A 15,275-nucleotide genomic window follows, 5' to 3' on the forward strand; every position below is an offset into this window, starting at 1 on the left:
TCGATCACCAGGAGCCCCATGACATTCCCTCTCCCTCCATCCCCAGGAACCCCATGACACCCCCTCTCCCTCCATCCCCAGGAGCCCCATGACACTCCCTCACCCTCCAACCCCAGGAGCCCCATGACACTCCCTCTCCCTCACACCCCAGGAGCCCCATGACACTCCCTCTCCCTCCAACCCCAGGAGCCCCATGACACCCTTTCTCCCTTCATCCCCAGGAACCCCATGATACCCCCTCTCCCTCCATCCCCAGGAGCCCCATGACACTCCCTCTCCCTCCATCCCCAGGAGCCCCATGACACCCCCTCTCCCTCCATCCCCAGGAGCCCCATGACACTCTCTCTCCCTCCATCCCCAGGAGCCCCAAGACACCCCCTCTCCCTCCATCCCCAGGAGCCCCATGACACTCCCTCTCCCTCCATCCCCAGGAGCCCAAAGACACCCCCTCTCCCTCCATCCCCAAAGCCCCATGACACCCCCTCTCCTTCCATCCCCAGGAGCCCGAAGACACACCCTCTCCTTCCATCCCCAGGAGCCCCATGACACTCCCTCTCCCTCCATCCCCAGGAGCCCCATGACACCCCCTCTCCCTCCATCCCCAGGAGCCCCATGACACTCCCTCTCCCTCCATCCCCAGGAGCCCCATGACACCCCCTCTCCCTCCATCCCCAGGAGCCCCATGACACCCCCTCTCCTTCCATCCCCAGGAGCCCGAAGACACACCCTCTCCTTCCATCCCCAGGAGCCCCATGACACTCCCTCTCCCTCCATCCCCAGGAGCCCCATGACACTCCCTCTCCCTCCATCCCCAGGAGCCCCATGACACCCCCTCTCCCTCCATCCCCAGGAGCCCCATGACACTCTCTCTCCCTCCATCCCCAGGAGCCCCAAGACACCCCCTCTCCCTCCATCCCCAGGAGCCCCATGACACTCCCTCTCCCTCCATCCCCAGGAGCCCGAAGACACCCCCTCTCCCTCCATCCCCAGGAGCCCCATGACACTCCCTCTCCCTCCATCCCCAGGAGCCCCATGACACTCCCTCTCCCTCCATCCCCAGGAGCCCTAAGACACTCCCTCTCCCTCCATTCCCAGGAGCCCCATGACACCCCCTCTCCCTCCATTGCCAGGAACCCCATGACCCTCCCTCTCCTTCCATCCCCAGGTTATGGGATTTGCGAGATATAACACATTTGCAAATAAGGGAAGAAGGCATTAGTGCAGTTTAAATAAAAATAAATTATTTGATAATGTCCACCAATATTCTTATTTATCCCTTCCTTAGCTTCTTTAACAATTTAAATAGAGTATTTTAAATACACCTGCATCTCGCCTGACCAAGCAGTTGCCCAGTGGGTAGAGCACTGGCCTGAGACACAGAGCACCCAGGTTCTAAACCCTGTGGTTGCCCGCTTGAGCCTAAAGTTTGCTGACTTGAGCCTAAGGTTGCTGGCTTGAGCAAGGTGTCACTGGCTAGGCAGGAGCCCCACTCCAGTCAAGGCACATACGATAAAGCAATCAATGAACAACTAAGATGCTTCAATGAAGAATTGATGCTTCTCATCTTTCTACCTTCCTCTCTGTCTCTCTTTCTGTCTGTCTTTCTCTATCTGCCCTCTCTGTGTGTCTCTCTCTGTCTCTCTTGTCTTAGAGAAAAAGACACCCGTGTCTCATAGGATAACTCTTAATAGGTTATGGCATTAGCAGTGATTATAGTCAGATTGTTTAAGTGGGTATTTTAAACAGTTAACCATCTAATCCCATGGATCTAAATCAATCATTTGAAATCAGCATCTTGCAATATGACACAGGACAGAAATTCATCTATCATAACCATATTGTATGCTTAAATATTACCATTTTTTCAAAATTGCAAAGGTGATTTAAGGAGAAATTTAGAATTTGATAGAACTATCTAGTTCTTGAAATGCTACACATAGGTAACATTTTCAAGAGACATGTTACAAATATTTATCTCAAAGCCTTGCTACTTAAGAAAAACCTAGAATAGACAGAAAAGTCAACATATGGCAAAAATATTTAGCTAATATTAGTGGTCTTTGTAAAAATTTTGATTTCATGTCTTTGAGATAAGTTGAAAGATTATAACAAAATTAAACACAACTTATTTTAACTCACAAATATAACTGTTAGTATGTAGAAATCATTTTCTTATAAATAAATATCTTTACCACATGCCAATGGAAAAGTCCATAATTTAAAAATGGAGTGAATAGCACAGGCCCTCACTCTTTGAACATATCTTCACACATATATGTGATATCCTTGGTTTTACATATATGAAGAAAGAAATACCCAAAGGACAAACAGTAATCAACACTCCTTTCATTACCACACATATTTCTTGAATTTTCAGTTAAAAACCAACTGAAACATTAACACAAAATTGTAACACACATACCTCCATTTTCAGAAAGCTTGCCTCGGTATATTCTGTCTTCTACAACATCTGTCCAATAAAGTAAACCTTGATTGAAGTGAAAATCAAGAGCTATTGTGTTTCGCAATCCAGGCACAAGTAGACTATAGTCTCTTTTATGAAGATCAATCCTTCTGATTTCATGGCGAATGGAAAAAATGATGAATGCTTCAAAAGGATCTGAAATTAAATTTATTTTTAATACACTTATGAAAACATTTATATACTTTGGTAAGTGGAATAAAATGAGGTCAAAATCCATTCATTTAAAAGTACAATTTATTATATAAATATCTGTCAGTAAAGAAGCAATATCTTTTAATCCAAAATTTAGAAAAAAATACTTGAAAATTTAGGTTTATATGTGTTTATTAAAACAAGGTATAAACATCTTTTTCTTCCTTGTATTATTACCCACCTGATTCTAATTAAAGACTATAAGAATTAGGGTAATTTAAAAACAAAATGAAAGATTTTCTGTTTTCATGGAGTTTCAGCTGACAATCCAAAGCTCAGAAATATCACAGAAATTGCTAACAATTGGCAAAAACTAGTTCTGTGACTCATAGCTCATCACATGCTTACACAGGCATAGGAGAGAGAGCTCCAACCAGAAGAGGATTTCTATGAAAAGGGTTGATGGGTGTAAAGTTAGGGAATGGTTTCCAAAAAATGAAGATGCAGCCTTCCCCACAGTCTAAGAATCACCAGTTGAGATCTTGTCTGTCTTGCTCATTATGATCTCCTTAAGTCCTAGCACCAGGGGAAGATATAGTAGGCGCCACGTCTTAGATTCGGAAGGGTGTAAACATGGCCTGGCTACCGTTGGTGTAGGAGAGTTGCTGCCGTGCTCCTCACCTCCACAATGGACATGAATCTAATTTAGTAAACTCTTCCCAGGACAGTACATTAACTAAATGCTTTCTGAATGAATAAATGTGAAGAGAAATTGAATATATCTCAAGAGATAGCTAACATGGGAAAAAGCCCTGCCGTGATCATCAGAGCTGTTAAGTAGATTTGCAGCTAACTTCACAGTACAAGCAAGTCCAGCCAGGACCACAGGAATTGCTCAGAAAGCCTGAAAACATGTGAGCAAAAATTACATGTATTGTGATCACTTAGGTATTGTGGTTATTTATTGCACAGTATCGGGTGTTTATTGCATAACATTATTATGACAATAGTTTATGGATACAAGATACCAAACATGTACAAAATAACTAGTTTCAAATAGCTTCCAATAGAAAAAATACTCATAAAATTTTAAATCAAGAATGTATCATTATTAATGTAAAAATTGTTTTGTTAGATGTATAGTTATTTAAAAGAAAGATACCTAATTTTAGATAAGGAGCTCTGTTTGATCTTCTGCTCTGGCTATGAAACAAATGTTTGCCTTTGAAAAATTCTGTATTTTTAGAAATTAAATGTCCTTACCTATAAAATGCATTTAACAATAACCTACTTTCAATCTAACTTAAACTGTTGTTATCAGAATCTAATTAAATAATATAGGCAAATTTGTTTTGTGAGCTAAAAACCATCACAGTAAATAGAAATTTAGAAGTAACTGTAATGTAGTCAAAAAGTAATAGACTTGGAGTGCGAAAATGCAGGTTTAAGACAGAGCTCTGCTAACAAACTGTAAATTTTAGAAGTTTATTTAAACTCTCAGATCCTCATTATTTTTTATTTATAAAATGCAAAGTATACTGATTTATTATGGCAATTGATAATTAAAGTATGAACACTTGATAATATCTTAATATATGTTTAGCAGTTATTATGAATATTAAATTCCAAAGATTAGTGGAAAAAACAAAATAAATATTACATAAGAGGAAAGGCTAGAATGATGATTCAGATAAAAGAAGCCAGATATTTCCTAGCATGTATGAAACTAGTGACATTTCAGCTCTAAACAGCTCCTTCATATTTTGATTTAGTTTTCTCTTAGTCAAATACTACATTATCAGTACAGTAGCTATTTGCAAGAGAAATTTATATTAAACACCTGTTAAAGAACATACAATGCATGGGGTGACAGTGCAGAGTATAGAGGGTATTACATTGAGTGGGACATTTGAAACCATGTCAACACAATAAATTAAAAATAAAAAAAATTTAAGTTAAAAAAGGAACAACTAACACTACAAAAAGAGCAAGAAAGAGAGAATACATAGTTTTAAAATTGCAAGGTAATGTGTTGCTGCCTTTACCCTAGAATATCACAGCTGAAGAAAAAAGGAATTTAGAAAGAAAAAGAGAGAAGAGAAAGAAAAAAAAATTACAAGTTCCATCTTCACTAGCACTGAAAGACATCTACTACCTAAACCCCACAATATGAGAGGAAAGGTTGAGGAATGCATTCAAACTTCAGAAAGTTTCTGAGCAGATGCCTATAGCTCTTTGTGAAAAATTCTCAGAGGAGGTAACACAACGAAGGGGAAAGACCCCAACCAGTCTTTGAGAAAAGCAGGATGGAAGCAACAGCCTGGGCTCAGGACCTCCTCAGAGCCCATTAGCCCCGTAAAGACTCAGGAGCAGAGTCTGAATGGGATTACAGACTTTTAGACAAAACAACCACTAAGCTTCAACAGCTTCTGAAAAGTCAAAATAAAAAAATACACATTAGCAACAAAAAATAAAAAGAATAAATACAGGAGTAAAATTATTAGGAAATATAAAAAAGCATATGTGAAATTTTAAAACATAATAAGAGGAATGAAGACTACAACAAATGGAAAGGTATTTAGTATTATTAGACAGAAAAAAAACCCAATATCCCAAATATCTTACTTCTGCCTAAATTAATTTATAAATTTTCTGTGATGAAAAATATTTGCAAATCTATCCTTTAAAATAATATGAGTAATTGCAAAGATTATATTTAAAAAAATGTAGCTCACCAGAAAAATTCTCAGAAAAATATATAATAGTGACTAACTCCAATAGTATTAACATATATTATTGTTTCAATAGAGAAATACTTTGGTACTGATTCATAACCAACTTTAAGTCTGAAAAACATGATAGCTTTAGGGCACCTAGAGAAGAAATTGTTAGAAAATTTTTTGACAATGCAAAAAATAATTTCCAGATTGCTTAAAAACTTTGATGTAGTAGAGGAAATTATGAAAGTGTTAGGAGTAAGCATGGAATACTTATGTTTAGAATTTTAGAATGAGGAAGGCCTATATGAGTTTGACACAAATCATAAAATATCTAAATGAAAGAATAATGTTTAATACATGTTTAAAACATTAAAGGACAAAAACAATGTTATAGAGGCAAAAGACAAACTAGGTAAAATATCTAAAATATCATAAAAAACTAAGTTATTTTATACATATAAACTATAAATTAACAAGAAGAAAATCATCAAATAAATAATAAGCAAATAATATTGAAATATTTATTTTTTAAAAAGCAACTTTTATAGTTATAAAAGTGTTTAATTTCTCTCATAAAATAAAAAAATGGATTTCGAAACCACAAAAATATTTGATAAGAGACTGTATTAATTATAGTATAGACAAAAGGCACTCTGATATATTGATAACAGAAGTATAAACTGTTATAATCTATATGGAGAGCCACTGGGAAATACTATCAAAAATATATCTACCCCTTGACCAAGTAGGTCCACTTGTCAGAAATTATTAACCCAAACAATAAAGTTTTATATACAAAAATGCCAGACAAACAAGGAAGCTCTTTGAAATATTATTTGTAGTAGCAAAAACTGAAAAACAACATAAGTGTTTATCAATAGGAGGCCGGATAAATAACCTATGACACAGGTATACCATGTAATATTATTTGGCCATGTAAATTAATGTAATTGATATACATGTGCTAATATGAAATAATTCCCAATACTTTGTAAGTTGTATACAGCAAGATGCAAACAGTGCACATATTATGCTACTGTTTAAGTTAAATAAGAGCTATTTCTAGACCTGTAGAAAGGTAATTATAGAATAGTTTTTGAAGGATTCATGAAAGAATGCTGTTACATCTGCCACAGGAACTAGTGACTGTGTTTCAGGAGTGGGAACAAAACTAAATTGCACTTCATCCTGCATTGGTACAATATTTTAGCATTCACATATATCTTCCCAGTTAGATTAGTTATTGTTAAAAATGAAAATTAAACTTATAATAGAAGAAATTATTATTTCCAGTTTCTTGGAGAAATAAATAAACAATTGTTTAAGCAGGACATGTATGCTGAGCAAGGTAATTCAGTATGTCAAATAATATTTTTTCTCTTCAGGAAAGCTTATATTTCTATAACAGCAATATTTAAGAGCTCACTTACTGCTCTTCTATGCCGCATTTGAGAAAGTATATTCTTTTTTTTTTTTTTTTTTTTACAGAGACAAAGAGAGGGATAGATAGGGACAGACAGACAGGTACGAAGAGAGATGAGAAGCATCAATTATCAGTTTTTTGTTGCAACACCTCAGTTGTTCATTGATTGCTTTCTCATATGTGCCTTGACCGTGGGCCTTCAGCAGACCAAGTAACCCCTTGCTCGAGCCAGCAACCTTGGGTCCAAGCTGGGGAGCTTTGCTCAAACCAGATGAGCCCGTGCTCAAGCTGGCGACCTCGGGTTTCGAACCTGGGTCCTCCGCATCTCAGTCCAACACTCTATCCACTGTACCACTGCCTGGTCAGGCAAGAAAGTATACTCTTTTGAATCACAGATTAATGACTTGTCTGTTACAACTGAGATAGAAATTCTACAGCCAAAGGCCTGGATTCTAACTTTTTGTTCTGATACAAATAGAAGAAAGTCACTAAAATTATATAGGTCTTACTGTCTCACTTTCTAAAATAAAATAAAATATTTTGTCATATATGCTCTAAAATATTTGTAAATACTATTTATATTATAAGTTGAAATATTAATAAAACAATATTAATATTAGGCAAAATAGATTTTAAGTAACAGCTTTTATAGAAATAAAAAATATCATTATGTAATAAGACAAATGTGATGAAAAAATCTTAGAAATGGTACGTGATTAATAATAAAGAATGAAAATGTATAGAGCAAACTCTCACAGAATTAAATGGAGAAAACAATGACTTTATAATCATATTGTAAAATTTTAACTAAAATGACTGCGTAAACTGATAATTATAACAAAATGATTACAATTACAACAAAATTAACAAAAAGCTCTACCCACCATAACTGCTAAATATCTTTACCATCAAAATAAAAAACATATTCTCTTTAAGTACACATAAAAGCCTGACCAGTGGTGGCACAGTGGATAAAGTGTCAACCTGGAAACACTGAGGTTGCCGGTTCAAAACCCTGGGCTTGCCTGGTCAAGGCACATATGGGAGTATTTCTGTCTCCTCCCTCCTTCTCTTTCTCTCTCCCCTCTCTATAATGAATAAATAAAATCTTAAAAAACAAACAAACAACACTCAACAAAATGCCCATGTCTAGGCCACAGAGTATGTCTCAAGAGATAGCAAAAAATCAATCTAATAATGAACACATTTTCTAAACACAATGAAATTAAATTAAGAATTCATAATAAAAATTGCTAAATTACTTATATGCTTTAAAACTAAAGATAATTTTAAACAATTTCTTGGCCTAGAGGAACTCAAAAAAATTTCAAAAATAAAGAGAAATTTACGGCAATTAATTTATAAAATTTAAAAGCATGAACAATTAAATATTAAAGAGATAGAGAAGTAGTTTCTGAATAGTGAAGCAGGACCTTCCAAAGTCCTCTCCTCCATAAAAACAATGACAACATTGATAGAATAGTCAAAACCACCTTTTTCTGAACATTAACAATTAATGAAAGTCTGGTAACAATCTAATGAGTATTTATTCAAGAAAAACTGCTGAATATCAATAAGAACAGCAAACTGTGGAGTCTGAACATTTATCATTCCCGTGCCATTTCTCTAGCTTCATGGTAGCCTTGTAAACAAATGATTCATCCAGAAGCTACTAGAGGAGTCAGGTAGATTTGGAGCTCACCTAAAAGCCCAAGCTCCAGATAATTGTTCAATGGAGCAATTGTCTTATCAAGTGCTGGTGGAACTGAGTTTCCATATGCAAAAGAATGAAGTTGAAACTTTACACCATGTACAAAAATTAACTCAAAATGTATCACAGTCCTACATATAAGAGCCAAAACTATACAACTTTTAGAATACATGAGTATATCTAAGTGAACTTAGATTAGACTATGATATCTTAGTTGTTACACCAAAATACAAGGAACAATAACAAAAATTTTAACTTAAAAAAAAACTTTTGAGATTCAAAAACAACACCAAGAAAGGAAAGAAGAAAAAAGAAAGAAAGAAAGAAAGAAGGAAAGAAAGAAAGAAAGAAAGAAAGAAAGAAAGAAAGAAAGAAAGAAAGAAAGAAAGAAAGAAAGAGAACAAAGGGAAGAAAAGGAAGGAAGGAATGGAGGGAGGGGAGGGGAGGGAAGGGGAAGGGAGGGGAGGGGAGGGGAGGGGAAGGGAGGGGAGGGGAGGGAAAGGAAAGGAGGGAGGGAGGACAGACTACAAAAAGGGAGAAAATACTTCCAAAATATGTATCTCATTATGGGTGTTTATCTAGAATATATAAACAAGCAAAATATGTAAATTAGTGATTTAAGAAAGTGCTGTTCAAGTGTATCTGTAGACTGATGCCAGTCTATAAACTGTAACTAGTCCATAATGGGATACATGTAGAAAATGAGAGAAAATTTTATTAAAACAGCAAAACAACATCCATTCTATAGGGCAACTATCTAGAGTCTGAATATTGGTATAATAGCAAACACTTCTGAAATGCTTCTTTTGCAGTGGAATTAATTATTCTTATACTCTTATAAATTCAATTGATGTAATCCTCACAGACCCTCAGAAATAGGTGATAGTGTCATCTCCATTTTGCACAGGAAGACACAGGGATACAGAGAAATAATGTAATTAATACTTTAGAGTCACACAGCTAATGAGTGGAGTAGCATGGATTTGACTCACTTATTCTGTCTAGTGTCAGCAGTGATTTGAAGAATCAGGAACTCCCATAAACTGCTGATGGTAATGTATATTTGTACAACTTTTGGAAGATATAGTTGGCAATAATAGAGATAAAAATGTCCAACTGAAGGTGCACATGCACTTGAACGTGTGGTTCAACTTGTGCACTTCTCTACATGTTGACATCATAAGAACATTCACTACAACATAGTTTTACATAGCAAAATGCTAGAAACAACCTCAACAATGGTGAACAGGAGAGGACTGATAAAACTATAATATTCTGTATAGCAGACTGCTTTAGTGCAGTTAAGAGGAAAAAAACAGAGTTATATAAAATACTATAGATAAATCTCAAAGTTATATTTGTGAGTGAAAAAGTACTAAGTCCAGCTGAGTCTATAATGTATATAACTATGTATAATTTTTGTGCTTAAAAACATTTTTTAATGAAAGGCAACAAGAATTTATTTGAGATCAATAAGAACAGCTATTAGAGAAATACTAATTCAGACAGAAATCCCAATAGTGCTTCAATTAAGAGACAAAGGCAAGAGGTATTTATGAGAAAACGAGCAATTACGCCAGTAGAAGAAAGGCATTTATTTCTATCGGTGCAGCGAACATAACACAATGATGCTAATTCTAAATATTGTTTTTAATTTTCAGTCCAGTAGTCAACATTCCTGTCATCATAATGTCTGCTTTAATGTTACCCTTGAAAAAATCTCTTTGCACACATTGTGGCTTTAGCTCCAGTCCAAAGGTGATTTTAGCCCTGTTTTAAAATCCCAAAGGTGTGAGGAACAAGATGTGCAAGGCAGTTCCTCTGTCTTTAATTTTTTTTTTTTTAATTTTAGTGAGAAGAAGAGAGGCAGAGATACAGACCCTGCATGTGCCCCAACAAGATCCACTGAGAAAGACCACTAGGGGGAGATGCTCTGCCCATCTGGGGCCATTGCTCCATTGCTCATCAACTATGCCATTTTGTAGCACTTGAGGTGAAAGTCATGGAGCCATTCTCAGTGCCCGAGACCAACTCACTCAAACCAATTGAGTCATGGTTGCAGGAGGGGAAGAAAGAGAGAAAAGAGGGAGTGGAAGTAGTAGAGATTACATTGTTACTTCTCCTGTATGCCGTGACTGGGAATTGAACCTGTGACATCACATGCTAGTCCAACACTTAACACTGAGTCAACAACCCATGGCTGGCTTCATTTTTTTAAAACACAAACATATTCCTTGTTGTTTAAGAACATTATGATAAAACAGATATACAAATATCACAAAAATAGTTATTTTGAGCAGTGGTCCCCAACATTTTTTGGGCCATGGATCAGTTTAATGTCAGAAAATATTTCCACGGATCGGCCTTTAGGGTGGGACGGATAAATGTATCATGTGACCGAGACAAGTGTCAAGAGTGAGTCTTAGACGGATGTAACAGAGGTAATCTGGTCATTTTTAAAAAATAAAACACCGTGCAGACTTAAATATAAATAAAACGGAAATAATGTAAGTTATTTATTTTTTCTCTGTGGACCGGTACCAAATGGCCCATGGACCGGTAACAGTCCGCAACCCGGGGGTTGGGGACCACTGATTTTGAGGATGGAGAAATGGATACACAAAGGGAGAGGGCTTTAAAGTTATCTGCTCCATTACTTTTAAAAAATGAATTGATTCATGAATAACAAAATTTCAATATTTTAAAAACATTGGTTGAGAATGTGTTATTCTTATTGGTTTCAAATATTTTTGAAAGATTTCATAAGAAAATAAAAAGTAGTTAAAAACGTATCTTCTTTTTTTCCTAAACAATGACCATTACATTGAGCATTACACTAAAACAGCTCTAAGTTGTTCAAGTTATTGAATTTGTCATTTTGTGTTGAGAATATGGTTGTTTGATAAATGTTACTACAATAAATCAGTTAAGTAAAATAAAAAAATAAAGGGGTAAATATTCAAAATCATATTTGAACTCTGAGTCTTGTTAACTTCTCCAGTGCCTCTCTACTTTTAAGATTTGTTGGTATCAAATTATTATTTCTTTATTAAGAGAATAAAAAGATATAATGAATAATTCAGTACAGTATGTAATTTCATAAACTGGTGGGAAATGATGAGACTAAATTTCAAATTTTTAAAGAAAAACACTTCTGTATAAAATATTTGGAGATAAAACACAATGAAATTTCTGTTGTGGGTCCTGGCTGGTGGCTCAGTTGATAGAGAATCAGCCCAGCATGTGGATGTCCCAGGTTTGATTACCAGTCAGGGCACACAAGAGAAGCTACCATGAGCTTCTCTCTCCCTCCCTCTCCCCCTTCCATCACTCTACCCCTCCAGCAGCCAGTGGCTCAATTGGTTCGAGCATTGGCCCTGGGGACTGAGGATAACTCATTGGTCCCAGTGTCAGCTCCAGGAGCTAAAAGTGGCTCAATTGATTGGAGCATCATCGGCCCCAGACAGTGGTTGCTGGTTGGATACCTGTTAGGGTATATGTGGGAGTCTGTCTCACTATCTCTTCTCCTCTCACTTAAAAAAAAATTCTGTTGTGTCCCAGTTTTGATGTAGGTATATTATGTTCTTTAGAGGCAAACTCAAGTTAAAATGAATATCAACAAATATGAAGTAGTCATTTATTTTTATAGTCTTCTATCAATATTTCTGACATACTAGCTCCTGTCTCAAAATGACTGAATTCAACAGCTCAAATCAGTACAGTACTTTTAATTTAGAAGTGGCTTAATCATTTTCTGCTTTAGCATATTATGAGATGACATATGTAGAAAAAAAGGTTATAATTAATAACTTTTATGGTGACAAATTTCATGTTCATAAATGTAGTATGTCAGAGGTAACTTTGAAAAACACTAAAAAGACTGTAGTGTTCTCTATATAATTCTTTTTTTTTTATTTTCTTTAAGTCTCATTGCAGGCTCACATTATAAGTTTTACAAGATAGAATATAAAAACAGTGGATGACTTGTTTAAAAAATAAAACAAGAGTCTTTTTCTTGTGCTCTCAGAATAAATTGTTAGTGTAACTCTATGACTAGAAATTCTGTATGACTAGCTCCTGATTCTTTATCATCAATCAAATATATGAAACAAATATACATCATCAAACAAAAAGTGATATTATAGTTACAGTGTTATCTCTCCTGATATTTCATTTTTTATTATCTTTTTCTATTTTTCTGTTTGTATTTAAGATTTTTTTAAATTTCTCTTTCCCCATCATCAGATATATTTCTTTTATACAGTAGAAATTTATGAAGGGTAAATGATCTAGTATTTCTCTGGCTCAATAAACATTACTACTTCCTTTTTTTCTCTATTCTTTCAGCTATAGCTATATTGGAAATAAATAATAGTCAAGTATTACTGAAGTGTGAGATACAGAAAGGCAGAGGATAGGATATATAGAATGAAGAGCAATGTTGACTTTCAGCTATTATTCAAAGCAATGGATTTATAAACTTTTGTCACCAGCTGCATCATTTTTTAAGTTTTTTGGACATCGTATTTGTTTGCATCTCTCCTATTAATTATTTGCCTGTAAGTTTCTGAATATTTTCTTTCTGTTTTATATTACTGATTTTCTAAAAGTTATATATTCTTTCTATTTATAAGTAGTAAGAATCTGCATTAGGGTATCTGTTGTGTGTGAGTGTGCATGTGCATGTGTGTGTGTGTGTGTGTGTGGAGAGAGAGAGAGAGAGAGAGAGAGAGAGAGAGAGAGAGAGAGTTCATTGGAATAAAGGACAGAATAAAAAAAACCTTTACCTTTCTAGGGCACAGCCCATTGCCTTTCACCAGATTGCATTTAACAAACATTTGGGATGGCACAAATGAGTGTATGATTACTTATAAAAATCAATAAATGATTAGCCCAGAATACAATAAATATGAAGAAGATAAAAATAATTATGGGGAACACAAAAGGAAGAAAAGTAATGAAGCAGGGAAGAAGTGAGTGAGAGAAGCAGAAAGATAAAGAGAAATTGCATAATAAAGATCAATATGACTAAAATTAAATTAATAAATAGAGAAGCTATTTGAAATCTCTAAAGTTTAGAACGTAAAATAAATTCTCACAAATCAATAAGACAAGGCTGTTATATTAACAGGAAAGTGGCCAATGGAAATGAAGAGATGTTAAAGGCTAATCAGCAGAGAGATAACTCGTAAGTAATAAGAAATATGCAAACTAAAGCAATAAAACATGATTTTACTCCTTTATACCTGAGAAAACACTTAGAAAGTTGGATGATTTTGAGAGCTGGCAAGGATGTGGGAATGCTGGAAGTGAACAGTTGATGCGGATATAGACTGTTCAACTACTCAGAAGTGTAACTGGTTCAACTTACTTGTAGTAAAGTAAGTATAAGAATATCTTATGAGTCAGTAATTTGGGGACCAAAGAATTTCGCTTTATTTATAAGAATATAGGTAAATGTATATCTATGTGTATGTTTATGTAGATAGTTGGAGCTAGTTGAGTATACTCATATGGTAGAATGGATAAATAAGAACAGGTGAGTATCTGCCATGTGGTGGTGATCAAAAGCAACAGATTAGTTGTACTCATAACACTGATCATAAAAACAGAGAAAACATTACCTTTTAAAGTAATACAGAATGCTTTTGCCTTCAACAAGCATTTGCTGCAAAAGTTTTATATTTTTCAAAAGAGGTATAAACTAATTGATTCACTTTAAGCTTTTGAAAAAGTTTAAGTGGTAATAGAAATAATTATAGAACATGAACTACTCAAATATACCAAGTGTACTCAGCACAAAGAGATGTCTAGGATGTTTGCAGTAGTTTATAAAAGCATTTGCTTTGGAGTCAGGAGAAATGACATTCAAGAAATCAGCCCTGGCCCTGGCCAGTTGGCTCAGTGGTAGATTGTCGGCCTGGCGTGCAGAAGTCCCGGGTTCAATTCCCGGCCAGGGTACACAGGAGAAGCGCCCATCTGCTTTTCCACCCCTTCCCCTCTCCTTCCTCTTTGTCTCTCTCTTCCCCTCCTGCAGCCAAAGCTCCACTGGAGCAAAGATGGCCCGGGTGCTGAGGATGACTCTGTGGCCTCTGCCTCAGGCGCTAGAGTGGCTCTGGTTGCAACAGAGCGACACCCTGGATGGTCAGAGCATCGCCCCCTGATGGGCGTGCCGGGTGGACCCCGGTCGGGCACATGCAGGAGTCTGTCTGACTGCCTCCCCATTTCCAGCTTCAGAAAAATACAAAAAAAAAAAAAAAAAGAAAGAAAAAAAAGAAAGAAAGAAAGAAATAAGCCCTAACATCTCTTTGTCACAAGGTCCTGAGTAAATGAAGTAATTTTTTGAGTCTCAGTTTCTATAGGTATAAAATCACAGTAATAATATCCAGTTGGTTTATTTTTTACTGAGAGGAAGGGAGATAATGAGACAGACTCTCACATGTTCCCCAACTCGGATCAGCCCAGTAACCCCATCTGGGACCAATGCTTGAGTACTGAGCTATATTTAGTACCTAAGGCTGATGTGCTCTAATGGAGTTATTTCGGTACCATGAACTAATTGAGTGATTGGCTATGGGAAAGGAAGAGGGAGAGAAAGGAGAGAGAATGGAGGGAGGAGCAGATGATTGATTCTCCTGTGTGTCCTGATGAGGAATAAAACCCGGGATGTCCATAAGCCGGGCTGATAATCTATCCACTGAGCAACTAGCCAGCGCCCAATTGGATTCTTATAAGTCATAAATAAATTACCCATTGTTAACTCAGTGGTAGAGCATTGCCCAGCATGTGGATGTCCCAGGTTTG

At 36.1% G+C, this 15,275-nt stretch overlaps 1 protein-coding gene across 1 annotated transcript in view; it reads right to left on the bottom strand.

Annotated features, from left to right (window-relative positions):
* Positions 1-15,275, bottom strand: part of LRP1B (LDL receptor related protein 1B) — a 2,108,848-nt gene that overhangs the window by 708,467 nt on the left and 1,385,106 nt on the right. Inside the window, exon 24 of the mRNA XM_066345498.1 lies at positions 2,423-2,620. Coding sequence (XP_066201595.1) covers positions 2,423-2,620 — 198 coding nt within the window. The remainder of the gene's footprint in view (positions 1-2,422; positions 2,621-15,275) is intronic.

This window comes from Saccopteryx leptura, chromosome 7, assembly GCF_036850995.1.
Source record: "Saccopteryx leptura isolate mSacLep1 chromosome 7, mSacLep1_pri_phased_curated, whole genome shotgun sequence".
Taxonomy (NCBI): Eukaryota; Metazoa; Chordata; class Mammalia; order Chiroptera; family Emballonuridae; genus Saccopteryx; species Saccopteryx leptura.